This window comes from Platichthys flesus, chromosome 6, assembly GCF_949316205.1.
Source record: "Platichthys flesus chromosome 6, fPlaFle2.1, whole genome shotgun sequence".
NCBI classification, from domain to species: Eukaryota; Metazoa; Chordata; class Actinopteri; order Pleuronectiformes; family Pleuronectidae; genus Platichthys; species Platichthys flesus.
In genome coordinates this window covers 16,458,973-16,484,633 of record NC_084950.1, presented here as the reverse complement: position 1 = coordinate 16,484,633, position 25,661 = coordinate 16,458,973, and the positions used below count along the sequence as shown (strand labels likewise).

General features: G+C 40.9%; 1 protein-coding gene across 1 annotated transcript in view; it reads right to left on the bottom strand.

Annotated features, from left to right (window-relative positions):
- Positions 1-201: 201 nt before the first annotated feature.
- LOC133955692 (cGMP-inhibited 3',5'-cyclic phosphodiesterase 3A-like) overlaps positions 202-25,661 on the bottom strand; it is a 74,593-nt gene continuing 49,133 nt past the window's right edge. Inside the window, exons 3-14 of the mRNA XM_062390666.1 lie at positions 24,158-24,415; positions 21,846-22,003; positions 14,838-14,911; positions 13,897-14,045; positions 13,646-13,783; positions 12,803-12,914; positions 12,465-12,578; positions 11,671-11,870; positions 10,464-10,667; positions 8,927-9,088; positions 5,269-5,524; positions 202-4,782 (exon numbers count right to left, since the gene is read on the bottom strand). Coding sequence (XP_062246650.1) covers positions 4,469-4,782; positions 5,269-5,524; positions 8,927-9,088; positions 10,464-10,667; positions 11,671-11,870; positions 12,465-12,578; positions 12,803-12,914; positions 13,646-13,783; positions 13,897-14,045; positions 14,838-14,911; positions 21,846-22,003; positions 24,158-24,415 — 2,139 coding nt within the window. The 3' untranslated portion in view covers positions 202-4,468. The remainder of the gene's footprint in view (positions 4,783-5,268; positions 5,525-8,926; positions 9,089-10,463; positions 10,668-11,670; positions 11,871-12,464; positions 12,579-12,802; positions 12,915-13,645; positions 13,784-13,896; positions 14,046-14,837; positions 14,912-21,845; positions 22,004-24,157; positions 24,416-25,661) is intronic.

The following is a 25,661-nucleotide window of genomic DNA, read 5'->3' as shown; positions in this document are numbered from 1 at the left end:
ACTGTATGATACATAATACCAATATAGGCACTTCCAGTAAGTCTGGCAACATTGCAGCTACAGTATAGTGTCTAAATTACAAAATGGTAAAAATAAATAATGTATATCTAAAAGAGTTTTTGTAGTTTTAAAATTTCTTTACTGTACAGCATATATGTGTATTGTACAAAATGGAGCATCAACCTGCAAGTCCTTCACAAATCCTTCACAAATACAATGTATTTGGACGTATTCTTCCTCGTGTAAATATTAGTACATGTGGTAAGTGCAAGGTACTAGTGAGACGAAAGCAATTCATTATTTAACCATGTGTCAACTATATAAAAATACTTATTTTTGTTTACATAATTGTAAAGCTTGTTTGGTTCCCATGGTTACAATTATGCTACAGGTGTGGAATAAGTATGACAATGAAATAAAACCAATTAAGACATTAAAAACACACAATCAAAACGGATATCAGTATTGACTTTAGGCTGATGTGATTGGGGCAGAATGCATGCATCGTTAAAAACAAGTTATGATGAAGAAGAAATGAACAAAACAAGCAGAACCCCATCCCCTTTAAGGATGATGATGGAGAAGATGTTTCATGGGGAATTTGTTGGGGAAGTTCCGCGAGGTGGGAGGAAGCGCAAGGACAAATGTGCGGCTGTGTGTGAATCCAGAGAAGAGAAGATCCAAGAGAAGAACTGAGGTACCGCTCACTGCATCCCTCATGTCTCAACAGTACAGTTAGTCCAATAACGGGCCATGTCCCATTAGAGAGGCCAGTGGAAGAACTCAAATAGACGCAAACACACTCTCCAACTCTCTCTCACACACACACACAGACTGTATACATTCACAAAGCAGGAGCTGAGAGGGAAACTAGAAATGGAAACTGCATTATCCCAAAGAATATTACTCTCAAAAAAGAATTATGCCTAAACGATGACTTTATGTACTTCAATTACATTTCCTCGTAACTTTATCATATAAATCCCATGTGAAGATCACATTTGATGAAGCGTTTTCCATCGTGTTGAGTCAATGTGAATAAATCGAATAATTTTCAGGGTGATTCGATCAAAATAACAGTTTTGTTTTCAAATTGTTGGTCACTTCTACAGACATCCAATGGAGTGATACAATCCAGTAGTTCTCAGATAAAATATCACTCATATCTTTCATGAAGCTGTAGAAAACATAACCAATGTCTCTTTAGGCATGAGGAGCAGGCGATGTACAGAAAACAGCAGGAACGTTGGATACAAGACACAACAGATGACGTGATCACCATCAATAGAAGCCCAAAAAAGCATTACGCTTTTTCGATTCAGTGGCCTTTGACAATCCTACTCTGATATCAGGGTTTTGGCTAATGACCCTCTGTCTAATGCCTTTCTAATCAGTGGGTCAACCAATTACCTTCAACTCGTGGGGCCTAAACTGCAGGAGGCTGAGTTCCACCTCCCCCCCCCTGCAGCCAGACACAGACTGTGGTGGAGCGAGTGCAGCAGTAAATGGGTCATAATGGATGTAGCGTGCTATTCAGCCCCAGACAGGAACATTAGCTGGTAAGAGGGAATACTAACGCAGGACACAAAGACATGATGTTCTACACTCTTGTCTTACAATGTTATTTTGATCAAAGGAAAGCTCTATCATATCATATTAAATCGTAAATCCCTGTAAACCCTATGAGACAAATCGTGAAGTGGGAATATTGGCTGTACCAATACATTTTGATTGATTGATGTTTGATATTAATGGCTCCACTTCTTTGATTTTAAAGAAATAAGGTTATGATTGAACGCCCTGTTACAGTACGAGCTACCAACCCATAGAGAGATGTGGCTTGTGTCTCATGAGTCACATGAAGATGTGCATATAGGTCATGTGAAGTGGATAAGATCGGCAGTGGATAATTCATTACATATTGCCTCGCTGCACATGTATGTGACCGTTAGCTGATTCAACAACTCAGCTTGGAGCACGTTACTAATTACACTCAAGCTCTATTCATGGGTCCCTCCTGCACATTTTCCGTTTAAATGTGAATTATTAAAGGAGGGTTGGATATTCAGCGGAGACATTCTGTCGCACATGTAACATGTTTGCCTCATGGAAAGTATGGGGGGGGCTGTTATGTGACTGCGTTATACAGCTGAAACATTTTGTCATGCATCAAGTCCCTGATCGTTAAGCTGTCATTATGTTCTGTTATTATGTCAAGTCACATGAACATGTCGTAGTTGAATATGTCTTTTGGAAAATCTTAGAAAACAATTTCTCTTTGAATTGCATTTTTTGATTTCTATAATTAAATGCCTGGGGTGACTAAAGATAAGGCTCTCACTACCTGTCTGTAAAAATCGTAGCGATTATGAAGCAATAAGAAAACAATGTCCCAAAGATTTGCATTATACATGTATATATATACTCTAGGCATTTTGATACTAATGCGTTTTTTTGTCGTCATGAAAATGAATCAAAAACCAATATTTCAGGGCCAATGTGGAGCTAAATGAACATTGAGGAAGCATGAGTGAAAAAAAATTCCAAATGACAAGTTTGACATTTCAAAGTGCAAAAATTTAAACAAAAACAACACAAACACCAGTCGTCACTGTTATCTTGGCCATTCCCTCATCACTTGTCCTACACCATAAAAAGGTATATCATAAGATAAGCTATAGCTTAAGATGCTTGTTTTGGCTACCGTCAATATTTTGAGGACAAATTTCCTGATGTGGTATACTTGCCAACATAGGCTGCTCTTTTATCCACCCTAACTAACCTTACCCCAACAGTTTAACAGTATATCTTCCTCACTGCATGATGCACTCTGGAGTCTCTGTCTGCTCTAAACTCGGAGAGAATGAATATCTCCCTGAGGTGCTAGAAGAGGAGTTCAGGCAGATTAACTACGACTCTGCAAAGACGCTATAAAAGTCAAAGCAGAAGCTTTAATATTGTTATTACTATTTTATTAAAGTAGCCTACCGTCCCTGTGTGTTTTTAACTTACTGTCCTCGCAAGTGATAATTTCTACAGTTGAGGGTTTCCTGAGGGTAAGAGGTCAGCATCGTTTGCGGGTGTTTACATGATGAGGACCAGTAAGTTTAGAGCATAACTCAGGACACTGAGCCGGCAAACTGAGCAGGGCCAATAAATTACTGAAAAGACAAAAGAACAATAGTCTACCTGTGGTCTTTTTTTAAAGAATTCAAAGATTAAAGACTATTTACCTCCGCCAAGGAGCTTATATTTCCGCCTGTGTTTATTTGTCTGTTAGTTAGCAGGATTATGGAAACACTTCCACTAAAATGACGCAGTACAGGCCAGGGAAGGACACACTTAAGTTTTGGGGTTAATCCAGATCAGGATGCTAATTCAGAATGTTTTTCATTTTCTTTAACATTGTGACGTTGGGCGTTTTACTCGATTTCATTAATTTCTCTGAGAGTAATTCACAGATCCTGATGAGAACAATCAGGCATGATTACCTGCGTTGTTGTTTTCCCTTTTACTCTCCTCCTAACACTTTTTATGGTAAGTTCTGTGTGTCTCTCCTTTTTGTGTCTTTTGTCTGCACAGATTCATTTCCAGCAACTCGGTGTTGCTTTGTCAGTGCAGCATGTTCAGTGATTGTTATGTTTTCCCTGTGACTGCAGACCAGAGACGGCACGAGTAAGAGGTAATCTGCTGACTTCATCTACGTCCTCTGCAGAAGAACATGAGCGCATCAGTTTAAGCGAAGTCCCAGTCACACACATGCAAACACACAGACAGTGTGAGGAGCCTGGAGATCTCCTCCCTATAATAATATGGCTACACTGAAAGATATAAAGTACCTAATTTGGCAATAACTGTAAAACACAAAATGAGTGATGAGTATTTGATGCAACAATGCAGAGGTGAGAGATTCAATTTGGCAGAAGTTGATAGGAAGAAAGATACACCAATGTTCCTCATTTGATTGACTCCCTTTATGATCCATACATAGAAAAAAAAACATATTATGGCCCATGTGAGACCTCCAAAACTCTAGCTAAAATTGAAACACAACTACAGGTAACTGTGATGTCTATATATATAATTGCATTCGGAAAATAATTATTTATAAATTGGCAGCAAATTTCTGCAGTCCTGTGTTACCACAATGGGTTGAGGTCTGTGCAAGCAGTCTTCCTCTTCTCTTGACAGTAGCAAAAGAGTCTGTATCCCAAAGTACACGAAGAATCCCGTATTGCAATATGGAACGCTCCTTTAAATGTTTTGGATATTCAGATAAAATGTGTAAAGCACACATTTTCCCACCCTGTTTTTCTCTGTATAGGCACACATTTCCAAAAACTTCTACAGTGTTGTGTCTAAGTGATGTGCTGGCAAGAACAGGAGTCAGTTGATAGGATAAGAAACAAAGAAATACTTTTTTTCACGTCCTTGTCCTGACTGACGCCATTTTTCCCATTGGCTTTTTTCACTGCGGCTCCCCCTCCTGTAGTTCCTCTGGAGGTTCAGATTCCTCCAGCGGAGACACGGGCCACTCCGCCTCCTCCACTTCCTCCTCAGGATCCTCTCCTTCCAGCAGCTCCTCTCTGCTGCCTGGCTCCTCTTCCTCCTCATGAATAGCCAGAATAGGCTCAGCTACATTGTTTAAATGGGCAGGCTCTGCTCCTTGGCCTTGTTTCTCGGTCTCATCTTCAATCACCTTCTTCCACATCTCATGGTTCTCCATTAGGTGCTGGGTGATGTGACAGAAGACGTTCGTCCTTTTCTTTGTGGATTCTTTCTCTGTAAACCGAAAAAAGAACTAAGTTTATTTGTCTTAAAATGAATGTACAATGGCAGCTAATTATCAGTGCACTCACATGATAAGTGCATCGGGCTGTTTGATGTCACTTTCCAACTGTTCTAGCTGCTATTGTTGATTAAAAGCCTCAAGCAGCTTCATAGTCATTCACCTTTTAAACATATTAATTAGTCATAACTTAAGAGATCTGTGGTTTTTCAGCTTTCAACTACAAAACAAAAATAGTTAACTAAACAAATTTTATTGTGATAATGCATTGTTGTCTAGCGCTTTTATGCAAACACATCACTACTACTAAAAGTACTAATAATGATAATAATATAACTTACAGTGTCCTGCAGAGCTGAATATTATTTTATATAATCAAAAGAAGAACAACTATTTATTTTCTATTTACATAGCAATAGCAGAGAAATGATTACAGAACCAAGCATTCTAGATTGGGAGTCTTGGATCACCGCGCTTACGTGATGCTTCTGAGCTGGTGGATGTGTCTTCCTCTGCAGTATCCTCCTCATCCTCTTCCTCATTCTCCATCTCTGGCTCCTCTGCCTCTGGGTTGGGCTCCACCCATCGTCCAGGTATGAGGCTGGCTGAGTTGTACGAGTTGCACAGCGGTCCCACGATGTGCGTGATGAACGACTCCTGGAGTTTGGCCAACTGTGGTGCTGCTCTGTCCATGAAGGGGCTGACAGGAAGACCCAGACTGGACTCCTCATCTCCCTAAATAAAGCATTAGACACATTAGTGCAAATCAAACACCAGCTGAATGCAGTGATGGCCTGTCAACACTAATCAATGAGTGCTTACACCTCGGCTGCCAAGCAGTGGTCTGATGTAACAAAGTAAATTTACTTTAATGTTACTGCGCTTAAGTACATGTATCTTTACTTAACATCCTTAGGTATATTTACAGGCACTTCTTAATTGTACTCCATATATCAACTGACATCATTCTACATTGCATTCCCATTGTTTGTATTTTCATTTTTAAAAGTGATCAATAACAAGAGAGGAATCGATCAATTCATCCGATTAGAGCGGGCGGGTAACACAAAACTCCGCCTCCTGCAGGAGCAGCACCACTGGTGAAGAAACATCAAAAATACATTTGCTGAAACTCAGCCATAATTATGTAGCATGGATGGATAGATACTTTGATAGATAGATAGATACTTTGATAGATAGATAGATAATTTGATAGATAGATAGATAGATAGATAGATAGATAGATAGATAGATTGATAGATAGATAGATAGATAGATAGATAGATCGATAGATAGATAGATAGATAGATAGATAGATAGATAGAAAGAGAGATGCAGCTGAGTTAGAGAAACCTCCAATTGAAGAAACTCTGTTGTTTCACCGAGAACTTTTAGAAAAGTTCATGTGGAACTTAACCTTTTATTTGAGAACATTTGTGTCCATATTTTAGTACTTTTACTTGAGTAAAATATTTGAGAGCTCCATTCACCAAATTATTTTTGACACCCTACAGCACTTTGAATTGTAATTTTATTGTTTTTCTATGTCTTCATAAAACACTCTGAATTACTTTTGTCTGAATGGCGCTGTATGAATATGGCGCTGTATAAATATCTTCATCTTCCTCAGACTTGATGCTCAGACCGTGCTCCAAGCCCTGACCTACCTGCCCCAGAGATGATAAAAAGGAAGTGCAGAGACTTACAGTAAATTAATTAAACCAAGGTGAAGAACTGCCTGCTACGATAAACCTATTGACATTCACTATAGCATTAATCATAACACAGAATCCACACGGCAAGGTCAGGGAACATTTATTTTACATAAAACCTTGGGAACACTTTGATGTCTGTAATTTCCTAATAGCTTCCCAGAAAGAGCCATTACAGAGAACCAATGGAGATGTCCAGAGTCCTTGGAAGGACTGATGTATTATAACTACTCATGTATTTATTCATAAGTTATCTATTATTGTAGATATTTCAATTGCACACCTGTAGCCAAATGTTCCTTTGTACCTGCTGGGCACTGAATAAATTACTCAGTACTTTGGCTTCAGCTAGACTTGGAGTTAATCAACTGAGAACACTGTTTCCATTTCCCTGTATTTAGTCTATAATTACAGACTCCTTTCCAGGAACCTGTGATAGATTTACACTTACATAGCAATTAAAATAAATTGGGCCTATGTTATTAAGTGTTATTCTAACAAAGGAATGAATTTATTGTTTAGACACACGCTAGTGTTGGAAACGAGTCCAAAGCGTCCGTGTCCGCCCTCTGTGATGTCCTTATGGATGGAAATGAGCAACAGCTATAGCAAGGTATCCTGGTTGCCTTGGCGACTGACCCTTATAGCCAGTCCCCTACCTTGTATCGTAAAATGCCTCTGTTACTTATTTGAGTTGCTAGTGTAAAGCACAGTGAAAGTCACAAATAAATAGGATTACGAAAGATTTGCACTTTGATGGTATTTTCTGACAGGCGATCAGAAATAAAGGGGAATAGGTCCAGCTGGCACCATGATTACATCATGAACAGAGTTCAGATGTATTACAAGGGTGTATTTTGCAAATTAATACTTTACATCAAGTGCTTGTCTGTATGTGCTTTCCATACATGCTGGAACATGTACGCTGGATTGCTTTGCTGCTTTTTTCCAAGGATATTGGTCTCTCAAGGCTGACGGTGTAATGAGAGTCTGCTCTACCTCAATGACAGTTGCCTGGGCAGCCTGCTTGCGTCAACACATCTCGCAGCACTAAAACTATTGTTCCTGAAGAGCATTTCTCCTGTGAGGCTCAGGCTATCTGTGTCTCCTCCAATAGACCTCAGTGTCTTGGAACAAGCTGGCTGTGTAGCTAGAGTAAACGGTAAATAAGGGCCTGAGCATTCTGTGCTTCACCCAGAGGCAATTAGCAGAGATTAGCAGCCATTCAGTGCCAAGAGGACGTATTGTGACAAAGGTCACTGAATGTGGAATTAGTTTGAAAGCTTTACTCAATTCTGTTGGTTACAGCTGCACTGTTTATCTAAAATGAGTCTTAACATAATGTAATTACACTGACAATAAATGCATTTGTTGAAGATATGTAAATACTTAACCCATTATTATTAGTATTGAGAGGGGTAGGAAGGAAGAATTACAATTACACCTGAGTATGTTGGAGGGATTTAATTAAAAAAGGGGGTTAATATTAATCACGGCTGTCAATGCTATGACTCAATTAAAGCAAAAATTGAATTTAGTTCAGGAAAGAATAAAGGGAAGCTATCTCAACTTTACTCTCACAGGAGTTGCTGATCTTTTTGATATTTCAGCAGCATCAGTACGTACGACACTTTCCCCTCTCTGATAAAAAAGGTAGTAAATCTGAGAGGGTAAGCCCCATGTATAATGCAAACATTGTGAAAATTGGACAGAATGTGGCATAACACCAATTTAGAATTTTGTGTTAGCTGGGAAGTCTAATTGCCAACAAGGGAGCACTCCATACTGCCAGAACCTCCTATTATTCATCATTAAAATAGGAAAATAGGAACATCCCCAATTCCTCTTCATTTCTGTAGCCTGGGACCAATACATTTCACCTTATATATGCTTCCTTCAGCTAAAACTATCAGTAAGATTTTTTAAATTTCTACAAATTTAATAAATTAAGAATATTAGATGTCAATGCTGCAGCTGTCATGCCTTCATATTGTGACCAAATCTTCAGTGGTTTAAATTCTTTCTTGGTAAGTGAACCTAAAATATTTCATAATAAAATACGTCAAAAGTCAGCAGTAAGGTTGTTGAAGTATACATTTTTCAAGGGAACAACACAAGTTGAGATACAGGCGTCTGTTTAGAATTATTTAGATAGATGGAATATTATTGTTAATTTATCTCTGCATCTGTTAAATTATTCTTGCTATAGTTTTACCTATGTGGGTATGGGAGTAATCATTTACATTTTACATGAATATGTAAAATTTAATAAAAACAATAAAATTGTTGACTTTGGTTTTGGCTTAAAAAACACTGAAATTCTCACAAAGGAGTGATTAAATATTATAGAAATACTCTTTTGGATTGTAGTGTATGATCCAGGTTTAGCGAAAACAGACGAGGTCTTAGTTCACGGTTCACAGACCTGCTCGTAGAATTCGTTGACAATGCCCTCTGTCCACTGCAGATGCAGGTCCTTGCACTTCAGAGGTCCGTTGATATCAGCCAGTTTAATACACATCTGGCACACCAGCAACCGGTCATTCTCATTGGACCAATCGATGCCTGGAGATGAATCGTCACCCACCTGTAGGACCGACAAATAAACATGTTGACATTGAACATATTCTAACATGTGAGGTTGTAGATGTTACGTAACTGCGATACAGTTGATTATGATTAAAAATGTAGTATTGGGGTAATGGGTTCTAGCTTTTAAAGTGATAAGTGATAGTTGATACCGATGATGTCACAGTTGTGCCCATGAATGTGCAGTTTACGATAAATTAAATAGAGTCTAATAGTTGAGGTCTAGACAAGCGCTAAAAATAACTAATGACACTGCTCTTCATGGTACTCAACATAGTCTTACGTCAACTGGATGAGAAGAACCACTTCCTGGTACCCGAACAAATATGATATTAAGGGGATGAGTGGTTATCAAGAAAACCAAGTGAAGGACAGACAGACAGCAGGATATCTAGAGAGTTCTAGATGCACTGTGATTGAGTCATAAATGATGACTTAATATTTTTATATGTGTAGCTTCTACTTCTGTTGGAAAGTACATCACTGGAGTTTTTTTCGTTAATGAAATGTGCTTTGTTTAAAATTATAGAGGAAACAATCACTAAGCTTCAAATAGATTAGGACCACTCCCAGTTTCTGTAAATTGATATACTCTGGATTCAAATCTTTCAAATCTTAGATTATCACCTAATGTCAAGAGACATAATAGCGTTCATTTATTATTTCTAATCATGCCTAATGAGCTTCAGCAGGATAAACACTGATTCTCATAGTTTTTGTGATTCTAATCTAATAACCATGGAAACTGATGAGATCAAAACTTGATCGGTCCTTCACGGAAAGCTAATTTGGTTCCAGGAAGAGCGTAGCAGGACGCCGTACAGTGAGAAACATTACCTTAGCTGCCAAGCAAGCAAGCTCAATGCTAGCTGACAGACCTTGGCCGTCGAGCACCACCACTGCATAATAATCACAATGGAGAAACCTGAGACCCTCAAATCTAAAGCCAACTTTCTGTCTGCACTTACAAAAGTTATTGAAAAGCTGCAAGGGGCTTTGTGTGCTGAATATATTGCAAGTGATGCAATCTTATTCACATACAGTCCTGTTTAATTTTTTTTATTTTTTTACATCAAAACAGCTGAGGGATCAATGTAACTCAACAACCAATGAACACCAACAATGTAATGTTGACATAAAAATTTAAGTAGAATTTTTCATCCATAACAATTGACCTTATATCCTAGGATCTGTATTCATAACTCAGTGTTGGCATTGACTTAAAATTGTCGAAGTTATGGGTAAATAAAGAATCATATACGTTTTTATGGTAATGATTATGTTCGATGTAACATTTTTAAGGGATTTAATCTTTAAACAATCCAGATTTTATATAATCTTATATTTAAAAAATTTGAAACAAAAAAAAATACCTTGGCATTGAACTCAGCAACAAAGTCGAAGTGCTTCTTCAGATCAGTGGCCAGTATGGCCTCAATCACCAGGAAACGGAAACGCTTGAACGCCACATGGTCCAAGTTGACGAGAAAGTTGTACTCTGGCCTCGACATGAAGAGGTTCCAGGCTGAGGCAGCGTGGTGGTTTTCCAGAACGGATCGATCATTGTAGAGCACTGCCTGTGAACACACGCAAACACTTTGCAATAAACCAGCTTAAAGATCGATATACTGTTTATGAATCCAACAATCCTGCGCAAGCAGAGAAAAATACGTAATGGATGTCAGAGGTTCCCAAACAGCCCAGAACCCTCAAAAACAGCTTAGTCTTGTGATCCCCCTTTATCTCAAAGGATATTGATTCAAGCTAGTTCACAAACATTTACCTACGTCCACACAATGTTTTCCTGTGGTGCTGTAAATGTACCTGCTAAAACTGATGGTGTAGCTAATCTGTGTTAATCACCTCTGGGGTCACATCTGAATCTGAAAGCTGATGATTATTTGCAAGGTTTTCTTTAAAAAAATCTAGCATGTTTTGGTTTTAGGAACAATAATAGCAAAAACATCTGTTAATGAGAATCGTTTTAAACATATAATATATAAGTATCTCTGGAAAGCATCTCCTGACCCTCACTTTGCGCCTACTGACCCCCAAGGGTCCAGACCCCTATTTTGGATTCCACTGAGGTGTGTACAATTTAAAATGCATTATTGTGAAATCGCTACATAATTAGCACTTTTACATTTGGTACTTGAAGTATACTTTAAGTGGTAATACTTATACTTTAAATTAAATAAAATATTGAATGCAGAACTGTATCATAAATAATAATGTCACTAAATTGTCATTTTCTAATATAATTTGTTGACTACCTGTTCCCCCAACATTTGGAGAAAGGCTGAGATAGTAATGAAATGTGCTGAGACAGAAAATGTTCATCCAAAAACAAGTCCAAACTCATGACATGTCAACATCTGTCACAAGCAGTGAGGCCTTACTGTAATTGGTGATTGTTCAATTACACTGTCAAAGGCTGAAGAAATACACATAGTTGAGGGAAAATGCCAATCAAATGATAAACTTTCTGTTTCCAAAGAATAAAGGCGTGTGACAGTAAGTCCAGAAATGACATTTCACATTCTTGCGTCTAATTCAAAGGCTTATCCAGTGCATGAGTACCTGCGGGGCGCTGGTGGCCACAAGGAACGCATTGGTCCGCCCTGGGTGGTCGTAGTCGTGCATCGCGGCGGCCACATAAAGGGCCATGAGCTCCAGAGCAGGTATGAGGCCTGACATGCAGCCGTAACCGTCTTCTGACACAGTGTAGGTCTTTGAAACCAGGAAGCCCATGTGACTGTGCGTTATGCCGCTGTCGGAGTCTAGCCACGGGGGAGTCAGACAATGTGGGTGAGGAGCAGAATTTACACAGAACTGATATACTATATTTTACATGTACACACACACACAGATACACACACACACACTTGTGCACACGCATTCAAATCCACTTATATGTGGATCAAAGGGATGGCCCTGGTAAGGCATACAAATGAGGTTATGGAAATATGGGTGAGAGGGAACTCTAATCTGCCTTCAATTTCATGCTGTTTTAGACTTCAAATAGAGTTTGGTACGTAAAGGCAAGAGCCAAGAGCCCGAGTGGGATAAGACAAAGTGTGTGAAGGATGAGAGCACACACTCCTGTAGGTCTGAATCTCTGTCATGACGGAGATGGCTCACAGTGATGCTGCAGGCACATAGAAAGAAAAATCGAAATACAAAAGTCTGGCCTACTTATACAAATTCCTCACCGTCACATATCGTTTCAAGTAAAAGTTTTTAAAACATGGGCTCAATTCTTCTTATAGTGACATCTTAATCAATATTAACAACTTTCAACACACTTGTCTGGACCTGATGGATTCACATTACACGCCAGCGCTCGACACTAGGTCACGCACTAGACCACACACCTGAGTCACTGGCAGAGCCGTGGTCGGTGACGAGGCTGGGCAGACCGGGCACAGCCTGCGTGGTGAGGTACCAGACTGCATGGAGCACGTCTGTGGCATGGACCCTGTTGTGATCTGGGTCAGGAGAGAAAACAAGTCTGCTCAGTGTGTGCAACCTTCTCCACCAGGTCGCACTGTTGGGCTACTTATGATCCTTGTGACAACACATCACATGGAACTCAACGCTGTGTGATGTTTCCCTCTTGTGGCTGGTTTCGTTGCTGCGGCTGCAAACGAGGATCTAGAGATCAACTGAGCAAAAATGAAGCCGATACGAGGAGAGAGGTGTTGAAGCTTACATGGTATGTCTCTGTAACCATTCTCGAGGGCGTGGAAGTAGTTCATGAATTCTTTAACAGGAATCTTGAATGTCTCAAACAGGCCAGTGTCTTCAAAGAGCCTGTAAGAGACCTGAAACACAGCAGATCAAAGTGTCAAGAGTCTGACAACACCAGCAGGTACAAATAAAAAGGTGTCAATGACCTTGAGTATGGTTTTAATATCGTGGATGACAAACACAAATCATTTACTATATATGAGCATACATATTCATGAAATACAATGTATTAGGGCCACTTAAATTCAAATGAAATTCATATTTTTAGAATAAAGTTGTAATTTTTATGCTAGCTGTCATTTTAGAAAGGGTGAATATCTTAAGATCAGCCTGTGGTATGTGGAAAGTTTTACTTATTGGCTAATCAACACCTAATTATCATAAATATCAAGTTTGCGCAAAAACTGTCAAACCACATGGACGTGGAGGAGGAAACGTTTGGTAGTGGAGGACTGTGAGGATAATATTGGTTACATCTGCAAGAGAGTCAAAGGGGTTTGAACTCCTGCAAGTTTCTCTTGTTGCAGCTTATTTTTAGCCTCCTGTTTTTATCTCATTTAATGCATCTTTGTTGTCGTAATATTGCGACTTTCTCATTCATGACATCAATCATGTAATATTACAATATTATTCTCAAAATCATTTCCCCCCCCCCTTTAATATGACCGTCAATACTCTGTGGTAATGGATGCAAAGAGACCTAATGATACTGAGTATAATTATCTCGGCAGTATGTTTTTGGCAGGTCCTAACCCTATAGACCGTTCCTCTGAGCTCATTGGTTGCTTCTCTCAGGTGCACTTACCTGACTGAGGATCCGTCCACATTTACCATTGGTCTTCTCCATCAAGCTGAAGATGGGGAAGTTCCAATTGTTTAGCTGACTCATCAGAGGCTCTAGGTCCTCCATTACTAACGGCTCTGGAGCCAACATTGGTTGGTCCTGTTCAAGATCACACACGTGGTTAAGATAGAACAAAATGATGCGTGTTACAATAAAAGTGTTTGCTATTCTTTAACAGTTAACAGTGACACTTAGTCAGAGACTCCCTGTACCTCTGGAGGTATGAGTGAGTGGAGGATGACATTCTGGCCAGGGTTTTTTCCTTCCTCTGTGTCCTCTTCTGTATGTGCTACATCGCTGCATTCACTGTGGTTGGCTTCATGGGTGCTGTCGTAGTCTGATGACACAACCACTTGGTCCTCTGCTGGTAAAGGAAAAAAGAGAGATGTCACAGCGCCGGAGGGAACACGCCCCCGTGAATCTTCTTAAACTGAAGCACATGAGATCTTTGTTTTTGAGTTGCAGGGAATTCACTTCTCTGGTTTATCACTTTCCACTAATCCGGGTTTGATTTTCGAAGAGATGAGGAGGGCTCCTGTTCATTAAAACTGGATCAAATTGATGATTGCTAATGCTACTTTAAACACATCTTGGTGGATGTGGAGGGTTTTGCAGCCTGTGAATCTGTAGCATCAAGGAAACTGGGACATTTGCAAATTCTATAGTTGGATATTACTGATCGATTGCTGGAAACGTTGTGAATGTGTAAAGAATTTCTTGCCCTATGATTCTGTTTCTGTACGTTTGATTGTTGTTAATGAAGATTACACACTAAAACAACTGAGCACATTTCCCCACCCCTTGGAGGAAGGATGTGATATGGGTCAGAGAACAACCCGTTCTTTCTTGCACCAGATGTGAATCAGGGGTCAGATCCAGGAGTACTTCTTTCACTTTTTTTAACACGGTGAGAGGGTGATTTTCAGCATTTTCAACTTTTTGTCAGAGAATAATTCACCGATCTCATAAAAAAAAATCATTCTATACTCTTAATTGGGTGTTTTGTCTGTTGTGTATATTAAGCTGTGAAATCAGTATGTAATGAATGCAGTCAGAGGCAGAGAGACACACTGTGATACTGTACGTGCTGTATGCCCACGCTCTGCCCGGGCAGCAGTTGTAATGTTATAAAGAACAAAGAGTGACAGCGTACCTGACCGTGGTATCCTGTCTCCCTTGTCTATGGAGCCCTCCCCAGTGCTCAGTTTGATGTACGGTCTCCCACAGCTGCAGGACAGAGGGGTGTGAGAAGTTAGAGATGAAGTGCAAAGGAGGACAAGTTTCATTTCACTGCATAGCACATGATATCCCCCGTTGTAACTCTGGGAGATTTGCAGTGGATGCTATTTTGCATTTCCAAATACCGCATATATGTGTCAGATATAATACATTTCAATGACAAATTATATATTCTAGAGGCTCCACACTGAAAGACACAGTTAATATTACCCAAAAAACAACATGTTATCGTCATCTCTGCTCTGACATGTGCGCACAGATGTTTTGCAACATCTGCTTTCATCAAAAGCAAGAATCATTTGTAGATTTTGTAGGATAAGATCAAATGTAACTTCTGAGCAAGTTTGGTGTAAATAATAATGTTGATCATTTTAATTAGCAGGTAGTCAAAACTCAGTCCAGATATATTTGCTTGGACAAAACAAAATGTGGAAGCCATTGGTGTCTATATAGTTGTGCCAAATAATTGGGAATAACGCCATTCGCTACATCTGTCTTTCACGTCTAACCAGTCGGCGGGAGTTGTCAAGAAGAAAGAAAAAATCAGTGATTCCTACTGTGCCGTCCCCACATGAAACAGACGTTCTGCAGATGCTCCGAGAACCAAACCCCTCTCATTCATGAATTAATGGACGCACAGATCATCGCAATGGGAATACTGAACAAATGCAAAACAGTTGCTGCACTGACGACGTTATAAACGACTCATTAGAAACGGAGCCCACCCTCTTCGAGAGTTACGACAGACCGCTGACAGCCACAGACACGGCGTACTGCTGCAGCCACAACCTCAGAGACAGATGAATAATTCACTGACCGGTTTACAAATCACACCATGAATATTGTTTATTGCAGTGTGCTTGTTAGTTCCCTGTGTGACACCGAGCTGGAGCCTCCTGAGCTGCTCTCAACAGCTTTTCCATGTTTCTCCAGCTGAGGCCACTGTCAAGCTGTAGGTGGTTCCAATTAAAATACCTCTCCCTAAATGTTGTAAAACCTGCCTATGCGGAGCAGGAAATGCCTGCCGCTAGAGCGTGGTGTCACAGGGAGCACAAAGGCCTGTAGTGTGTCTATCTCCTTCTGATAAATTGTTTCTTGAACACTTTCGAGCCGTACCCGCCCCGTCTAATGGTCCTGAGGCCCCAACAAAGGAAGTTCTGTTGTGTTTGCACCGCCAGGTCGAACCACTGTGTGTAATGCCTAGCAGGTGTGGAATATAAAATAGTTTGATAGTTTGGCGGGCGAACAGTTAGTGTATTATTGTCAGGGGGGTCTGGGCAGGCAGCAGCGCTTGGCATAAAAGCTTTACTTAATGAAAGTTGAAGAACTGGCAGACACTCCTCCTATTCTGCTAATGCAGCAGAATAACCTCGGCTACTGACATTGAGCCTTCAGCACAGAATATAAATAAGAGGGTCGGCCATTTTCACTGGAGGAATCTGTCAGTCAGGTATCAAGTGACTCTGCTTTTATCACAGAAAAACCTCTACCGTGTAGTTTCAGCGGTTTGCTCTGCAGTCACAGTAATTTATCTGGTCCACTGAGATATACCTACATTCCTGTGTGCGTTTTCGTTTCGACAGTGTCTCCTACTAATGACATCTGAATGTAAATGATTTGATTTGATTTACACTTTAAAAAAAGAACATGGCTACTTGCTGCAAATGTGCTTTTCAGTGAGAGAAACATCCTGCATCCTGCAGAGGGCTTAGAGACAACACAAGTAGTGGGGTTAGGATTAAGAAAGAACCACGACAGTACTCTTTTATATAAATAGATAAATCCTAGCCTGTACCAAGTGCTGTGAGCCGATCACATTTTAAAAACATATTTAACAAAGGATTATTTCATCATGGATCAATCTGTAAATATATACTTGTATATGGTGCACTACTATTTGTTTTAAATGAGTACTTAGACATAACCTGATGGGTACTTGATTGCACCTTTTAACAAGAACCAACAAAGATCAAAGGTCAAACTTGCTCTCTTGGTTTATCCTTAAAAACTCAAAGTGTTGTTTTGTCCAACAGTCAACTGGAGTCTCTCCCTGGAGTGGAAAATCATTCCTGTTCTCACAAACTTTAAAACAAACACACTTTGGAATTCTAACTGTGAGTATAAACCTCCATCAAGTTAATTATCCTGCAAAAGGAAATACTGTACAAATTGCAACATTGTCTGACTTCTTCTGTGAACGGCCTCGCTGCCTCTCCTCCACCTCTGCTGCTTATCTTAATGTCTTGAGCCATGTAATAAGCTCTGACTGGCCTCTGCTTGCCTGCCGTCCTCTCTGCTGCAGTTTAACTCCCACATTTTATACTCAACCACTCAGCAGGTTGACAGATTACTCTTGGTTCAGAGCCTGAACGGACGGTGCCCAAGCCACGATAAACACAGCAGCCATTATTTCTGTTTCCAGTAATCTACCTACAGTCCAGCCAGATGACGTGAACAAGATAACAGCAGAATGGGAAAAGGAAGGTTCTCAATCGGACCCATTTTTTAACCGGGTCTGTCCGAGTAAAAAAAGCAGATATTCTGGCTTTGAAGTCGGTATTATTTCTTCTTAACGCCGTACGTAACAGAGAGCTGACATGATGGAAAAAAAGGAGGGAGTAGAAAAGAGAAGCCTAATGTCCCAATTAAGATTGTAGAGATTTGATGATTGAGCAGAGAGGAGGCAATTGAAGCCATGTGTTCTTTCCCCACCACTCATTACAATCAGCAGTGGTTATGGTGTTTTGTTTGATCTGCGAATAAATGTGTTTGTTACTGCTGTCTTGGCCGGAACTCAACAGGGATAACACTGGCAAACACAGATTCCAGCGTGTAAACACTCCCTGCTACTCTTGTGATGCTGTGCTATGTTCGAGAACGCTCGTGCCAGCAGGTTGCTTTTGCTGCACAAGTAGGATCCCAGCAAGTTGTCTTTTTTTAAATATACTTACGGGGAACATTTATTGGACAGGACACACCAGGCATGAAAGGGGGAGAGAGACGGGGAAGACATGAAGAGGCCACAACCTGAATCGAACCCGCAGCCGCTGCAGAAGACCGGAGCCTTCATACAACAAGTGGACTTTAAGCAAGGGCCTTGGTAAAGTCTCTCCTAAATTTGGTTCTAAGGACTAACCAGATATCTTATTTATTGTATAAAACTCAACCAAACTCCCAGGGTGTCTGTTCTCTCCAATTGTGTCTGTATAACCTGTGTCAGAGGCAACAGCTGTGACAGTGTGTTTAAGTGTGTGTGTGTTTTTTGTGTTAATTGTGGGGCTCTGGTGACAGGGGAGAGGTCCAGGTGTTTGTTTATGCTCACACCACCATAAGTGGCCATGCTGCTGAGCCGGGCCGAGCTTTAGGACCAGGCGACAGGCCTTTGTGTACAGAAGCTGCTCGGTGTGCTTACATTTACAGAACTTGTTCAAGTATCACCCTGCCATGGAGGAAAGAGTCCCAACAAGCCACTGACAGACACATGCATCATGCAATTTAGGATATGATCAAAAGCCTGAATATGACTTGTGACCATGAGCATTAATCTGCGACTGCATGAGCCAGCATTCTCCACTTGGGACAGCTTTCCACAAGAATTGGAAACCTGGCTACTGGGATTTTCCCCCCATTCAGTCACAGGAGCATTAGTGACATTGGGCACTGTGTTCGGCAAGAAGTCGACATTCAAATTCATCCAAACATTGTTTGATGCGGTCGAGGTCAGGTTTCTGAGCAGGGAAACCCAGAACTCCACTCAAAAAAACACTCTCATTTGACCTCACTTTGTGCTCTAGAGCAGTTTCATGCTTCCCATAAATGTTTGCCACAAAGTTGGACGTAAGCTAGTGTCTAAAATATCAGAAAGAAACGTTGTAAAATTAAGATTTACCGTAATTGAGACGCAGGAGCCAAACCATCAAACACAGCACTGGCCTTAGAGTAAACAAAAGCAAGGGGACAGATGTGTCCACATACTTTTGGCCTTATAGTGTGCCTGGGTTCGATTTCAGCAAGAGGGTCATTTCACATATTTCAGACACATTACTGTCACAAAGTCAGAGATTATAACAATGTGCAGGCACTGAAGTTGCCTCGGCTCAGGTGTTACATGATCCGTCCTGATGGATGCAGCAGAACAATGATCTGCCCTTTTTAATAAACTTGTAGGAATAATCCCTTCCACATGCCGATAAAGTAAAAAACAATGGAAAAATTACTAAATATAATCTATGATTGGAGCAAATACTGCAGTTATGTCTATATAACCTGAGCTGCAGACAGACTCTGGCTGTTTAGATTGTCTGGGCAGCTTGGCTTAAGCGACTGCAGCTTGGAAGACAACACATGCTTTTATGGGAACAGCTCAGTTTTACAACAGCCATAATCAATCAATATCTTCATGCAACACACGACAAATAATATCTGCACTCAACTGAAGTACATGCATTGCTTATTTAACTGGCTACAACAAAGTAGACATCATTTGGAGTTAACTTTGGGAAAGCATACGTATATCAACTCAATACATTAGGACAGTAACCTTCAGTAAGTCACCGACATAAACCCTTTGAATAACTGATTAGACAGACGTACCACACGCCAAAACTTTCCGAACCTAAATTTGTTCTAAATTAATCTGAGGCAGGAATTGTTCCATGCAGCTGCAGCGTCATGCCTCATTTTACATCTAAAATACATAGCTTTATAAACTGCAACAAGATTCCGGGAGTTTGCAAAAAAGCGTGAGTTAGTTTGCGGACTGGTCCAGTGTATGAGCTAACTGATTGAAATCTGAGCCCAGACGGTAAGCTTATGATGAAAGTGAGGTTGAGTGACCTAAATTGACAGTTTTAAATTTCTCATATATATATAATAAACTCAACATTTCACTTAATATTTCATATATTAACCTGTGAAAACAGGCCCCTCCTCGAGAATGAGATAAAATGAATAATACATCTCTGCAACTACAGGGTCTATATGATTTTACATAAAGGTAACACTTTCTGAAGAGGTGTAAGCATCACTATAGATGTTGTGTATACAGATGCTACGTCAGTATAAATGATGATGGAACACAACTTTAACCAAGTACGTCATGTCCGCCTCAAAATGTAATTTTATGTTGAATATCATGACCTCCTCGTCCGAAATCTGAAATTGTCGTTGCCTCTATATTCACATTAACTTGCAGCTGAGCACCGCAAAGTATTTCATCAGTAGAAAGTGTATTATTGTTTTCACCGTCAGAGCCAGACATCATGGTTTTCTTAAATTCTTCTACAAGTTAATAATTAAGCTAACGCTCTCATGCAGTATTTAGAAAATAAGTTTACAATTACATGCATGCCTTTACACTAACCTACATTATATATACCACTGACATATCTGTGCTGCTGCTTTGCCTCGATCAGTAGACTTTATGCCTGTGACACAGATTCATCAGGGGACAAACTGAACGAGGAAGATGAAACACAAAGAGATTCTTTCTTGCTGAGGCGTACTTAATATTTTAAAGTCGGGGAGCATGTGCTGTCGAGCAACACTTGTGCATCCACGTCATAAAAACATTGCATGCACGATAACTCATAGTCACGTACACCCAAACACTTGCACAGCTGGTAGCTCTCAGGCTGAATCTCCATTTTCTACCACATTGAAATTCGGGAAAAAACCTTATTACCCTCGAGCTGTTCAGAGATTATCAAAACATAAGGTAACAGTAATCAAATAATAATTCTGCAGAATACAGTCTCTGCACAGTTCACAGTAAATTATGCTGAAATTACTCACTTGGTAATCATCACTTGGTTAATAACTTAAAACTGTGTTTATTCAAGATTTATTACACAAACACAGCTTGTATTTTACTGGGTTTACAGGACTTCGTGGCTAACGTGTCTATGTTTCATCTGAGTCTGAACGCAATGGTCCGATTTCTTCAACCTCAGCTTTAACTTAACTACCTCTGCATCCACGCACAACTCCACCACACGTTTATTGTATGACGTGCTTACATGCACAGAGGAACCCATGAATGCATGTTAACACTCATCCCTAAACACATAAACTGTAGTCTTCTTTGTCCAACAACACTCGTACTCCCCAAAAATGCAGAGAAACTGTTATAACACACACACACAGGTCAATATCCATGAAACCTTTGTGTAGCCTGAGTTCTGTTCTATCTTCAGCACTTATGTGCTGAGAGTTTATATGTGTGCCTTAGTTATTCAGGTTAATGTGTTCGCCTGTGGGACATTTTCCATTTTGGCTCCCTTTGCACACATATCTTTTTCCTAACTGCTGTACCATTACTGTTCACTGCTGAGACCAAATCTCATAATCTTCAGAGTGACGCGTCATTCTTTTTGTCTGGGTCCTTCTTAAATCATTTGTACCACAGCCACCAACAACTAAAGTGCAAATTTGGCCATAATTAGTATAATGAAATACAAAAATCTAGGGGTTTGCTTCAAACATAAAAATTATACAGAAAGCATGGGACCTCTTAATGCACAACTTGAGCAAAAGTGAGGGTCTGAAGAAAGAGTAAGTACCTGCTGGAATAAAAAGGAACAAAATAAGAGTGAGACCAGGCGCAGGTCCAGGGCTGGGCTCAGGGGTCACTGGCCCCTGCTTCAATCTGATTGGCCACTGAAGTGTACCTGTCATGTCAATAGTCTCTTTATATAAACTAGTTACTTACTTACAATATAAAAATAAAAACAATAAAATAAACAATACAAATGACAACGTGTAATTAAAAATAATTCTGGATTTTTTTTCGAGAACACAATGAGCTTGAAACCGGAATACATTCAATGATGTGTGGCTTTGACTCAAAGCTATTGAGCTAACAGTAAAGAAGGAATGACTATCCACCACTGAGTGAGGTGTCAGTCAGTTGTTGTGTGGCTACCTGCAGATGAGCGTTTCATGGAAGGGTTTGATGCTGGCGCTGCGATCCCTTCGGACGGGCCCGGGCTCTATGGTGGGCATGCCTGTGGCGGAGGTGGTGGTGGTCCACGTGGAAGAGATCCTCCTCAGAAGACCCGGGTGGAGACTTCGCCTCAGACGCTGCACAGACACACACACACACAGGGACGTTTATTCCCAGACAAACACTGTGATTGTGTTTGCATGGACATAAAAGCTATGAAAGTGCCCCCACATATCTAAATCCAGCATCTAAATGAGAGAGTTGTTTTTCCTGCATCTGCCCGAGATGAAACAAATGATGCAGGTGATATGACTTGGAAAAATGTTTGTTCATTTTATTCAGAGAATCAGCGATCGCACCATCATTGACTGGGGGACAGCTGGGCCAAGACCCCTGCCCATGGTACATTATTACATCCAATTTCACGATTGCATTTCAGAGATACATTTCATCAGCGGGATTCTGCAAGCGTAAGTCTCTTTGTCTCGTTCTCTCGGTCGCTTTCATAATCTGTCTTCTCTCTCCTTTCTCTCTGGGATTCCCAGTGGTCTGTGCCCTTGTGACGCCTCCATCTGTTCGGTGCCATGCAGCAGCAGCAGCAGCAGCAGCATCTTGGCACGGCAGCGCTAAACATGGCAGCCCTTCTCTCTCTCTCTCTCTCTCTGTCTCTCTCTCCCTCTCTCGGCCCTCTGCAGGGTGACCTAGTAAAGATCGTCTCGGAATCCTGAATGAGCCCATTCACAGCAAGACGTCATACACTGCGTACACTCACTCATACAGGGTGTTGGTAAGGTCACTTTAGGGGACATTTCGCTGAGTAACACTCCTTTTGGAGCCGTCACACATACACAAAGACAACAACCATGCACAACTGCTGTATATGATGACACACAGATGCATTTATGCACCACAAAATTGCATATATTCATAGACCAGGGTCTACAATGGTGCTATTAAAACGTGTTTTTGTAGAGTATAATACTAAAATTGCAGGAAATTATGGATTTAACTTCCGAATATGAAAATGGAACAATGGAGCTATGGTGTGATTTTGCAGTTCAATTGTTCCATTCTTTAATGAAAGCCCTGCAGACACAGACCGAAGGCAGAAACAACCCTAACACAGAATGGTACACACACTGTATCACTATCAGCAATTGCTTGAAAATACCAAGTCCCCCTCACAAAGGATATGTGATTCAAGTTTATAACTGGACTCATTTCTACAACTGTTTAAATAAGAAAAGTGAGATCAGTCTAACCTCAAATGTTTAGCAGGTAGCTGAGTCTCATTCATGTTTTTTAGATGTCCATACAGCACGTGCTTCTGATGCAGTGGTATTTTTGCAGCACACAATAACTGTGTTTTGGGAGAGTTCTTGAAAGGCATCAGTATGCAACACGATGGACATCAAACTCTTAGCCAGCAGCCAGAAAAGCAAGCGCAAGGGTTTTCAGTCCTCCACTAACCGCCTTTGCTGCTCCTGCTATATTCTCCCCGCAGCCAGTTAAGAGCCGAGGAAGCCGTCCCTGGGGAGTGGTAATGAGTGCAGCCTCACTGGCCTCTCCACGCAGTTTGTCTCAGCTACTTTTACAAAGTTCAGACCGTGTAAAAATACACCTGTCCAACGAGTGACGGCACAGCAGCCATCAACCACACAGAGGCCTCTGAGACAGCCAGGGTGGGTGTCTTTCTCAGGTAATGGTTTGACCCCATATTCGGGGTAAAGAGCCTCTTTCTTTGAGACGTTGTCTTTGTAACCATTGAGAGATGTGTTCACCATCATGTTGCCTCTTCTCTTCTATTCAGATCACTCACACACACACACACACACACACACACACACACACACACACACATACTCACACACGCAAACACTGTGTCTGGCTCTGCACATCTGTCATGTTGACACAGCTGTGGCTATATGAACGCTGCTCCGAGCAGTAGACGTGCTCTATTTTTCTTCACTCAACTCTATGAAATATGCTCCTTCATTTGATGCTAAAAGCTTTGAGAGCAGGAAACACTCATTAGCTGAAACACGGGCTAAAAGATTAACATGTGTGGGGAGCACTGTGTGGTGTATAAATCATTTAGCCTTATTAAGGTGGACCACATTTCCATCAAAGGAGGATTTCAGCCATTTCCAAATGCAATCATTCTCTGTCTGGGTCTCAACCACTTTTGATGAACAATTCTGACTTTGAATGTTTGGGTGAAATATCGACACTTTCATCTGGGCTTCCAAGTGTCTTACCAGTAAAGTCAACCTTCACTTATTTCTTTCTACCTTGTGGATGGATGTCTTCTCTTTCTCCGGTCCCTCCTCCGAGTCGGAGCAGGTGTAGGCATCGCTGGGGCTGAGCAGGGAAACAGGGCGTGGCCGGTGCAGCGGCTGGAAGGTGAGCTGGGTGGTTAGCAGGTTGCTGACAGCCCGCAGTGAGGTGCAGGTGTTGGGGGGCAGCGAGGGGTCGGCCAGCAGGTCTGTGATCAGTCCATGGGCCTCTCCCATCACTGCTATGTCCACCATGACCGTGGTGCCTGATGACTGCGGGGTGACAGGAAGACAGAGAAACAAAGAGATAACAATCACCGCTGCTCCAGCCATTTTGAGTAGATGCTCATTAATGGTGGGGTGTGATAGCGGCTGCGCACAGCGTCTGGGTGGAACGCATGAAGGGCAGGTACATAAACTATTTCAGCAGCTCCCTCGTGAGAACATAATGTGATTAACTGTGACATTGGCATAACTTCTGCCATTTTTCCTACAGAACAAAGTTATCTGTAGTTATGTATTGGATTATGTTTTCGCATCAAGACTAACTGCATTATCTCTCCCCCTCATGGAAAGTAAATAGCAGCTTTAAAATGTGTTGGTTGGTTCACTGAAATAGGAAGAAATAATAATAATGCAGCTTTGTCACTCCCACTCCTCACCCTGAACATCTGTTCTTGCTTTGTGTAACTTTGCTGAGTGGGTACAATCTCCTGTGAGAAGTGAGTAACTTACTGATAGTTGCATCTTAAAGGGATAGTTCACCCTAAAATGAAAATTGACTCATTATCTATTCACCACTGCAGATGGAGGTGAAGTGTTTGAGGCCGCAAATATGGCGACGCCTGCGAGCTAGTTCTGGCAGGCAACTCGAGCTGCGCTATCATGTGACATACCTCAATCGCCACAACCATCTATAATACACACCCACCTTATCAGGTGGTCTATTTAACCAGAGAGACATTTCCCATCAACCCCTCTTTTTCTCACTGATGCTGCAGTATTGCTACCTGTTGCTTCAGCCCCTCCACCACCCCAGCATCCACCTGTAGGCTCCAACGGGGGGTTACAAGTATTTGCTCATCACTCCCATCATTCCTGTGTAATCATACGGGGGAGTGACTTAGTTGCAGCCTAGACGCCAAACACTAAATCTGTTGTAATAAATATATTACATGATCGAACGTGAGTTGTCTGACTGAAAACACTTTAGGGGTCTCAGGGGTAAACAGTGTAGCAGTCAAATCCAGCATAATTTTAGTAACTGGTGACCGATTCATCAAACATGAAAAAAGAAGATGCTGAACTGTAGATCAGTTTAAAAGACTTGGAGGTTATTAAAAACCAGCGGGTTTTTTTTAAGATAGTCGGTGAGAAATCTTTTAAAATAACATACAGCTGCAGTTCCTCTGGTTCAGGAAGCTGAGGATCAAGAATAATATCCATCGGGCAGTTGCTTATCATTTCAGTGTGTAAGACTATGCATGGTCAGAGCTGAGGTCAACACATTGATAGACTT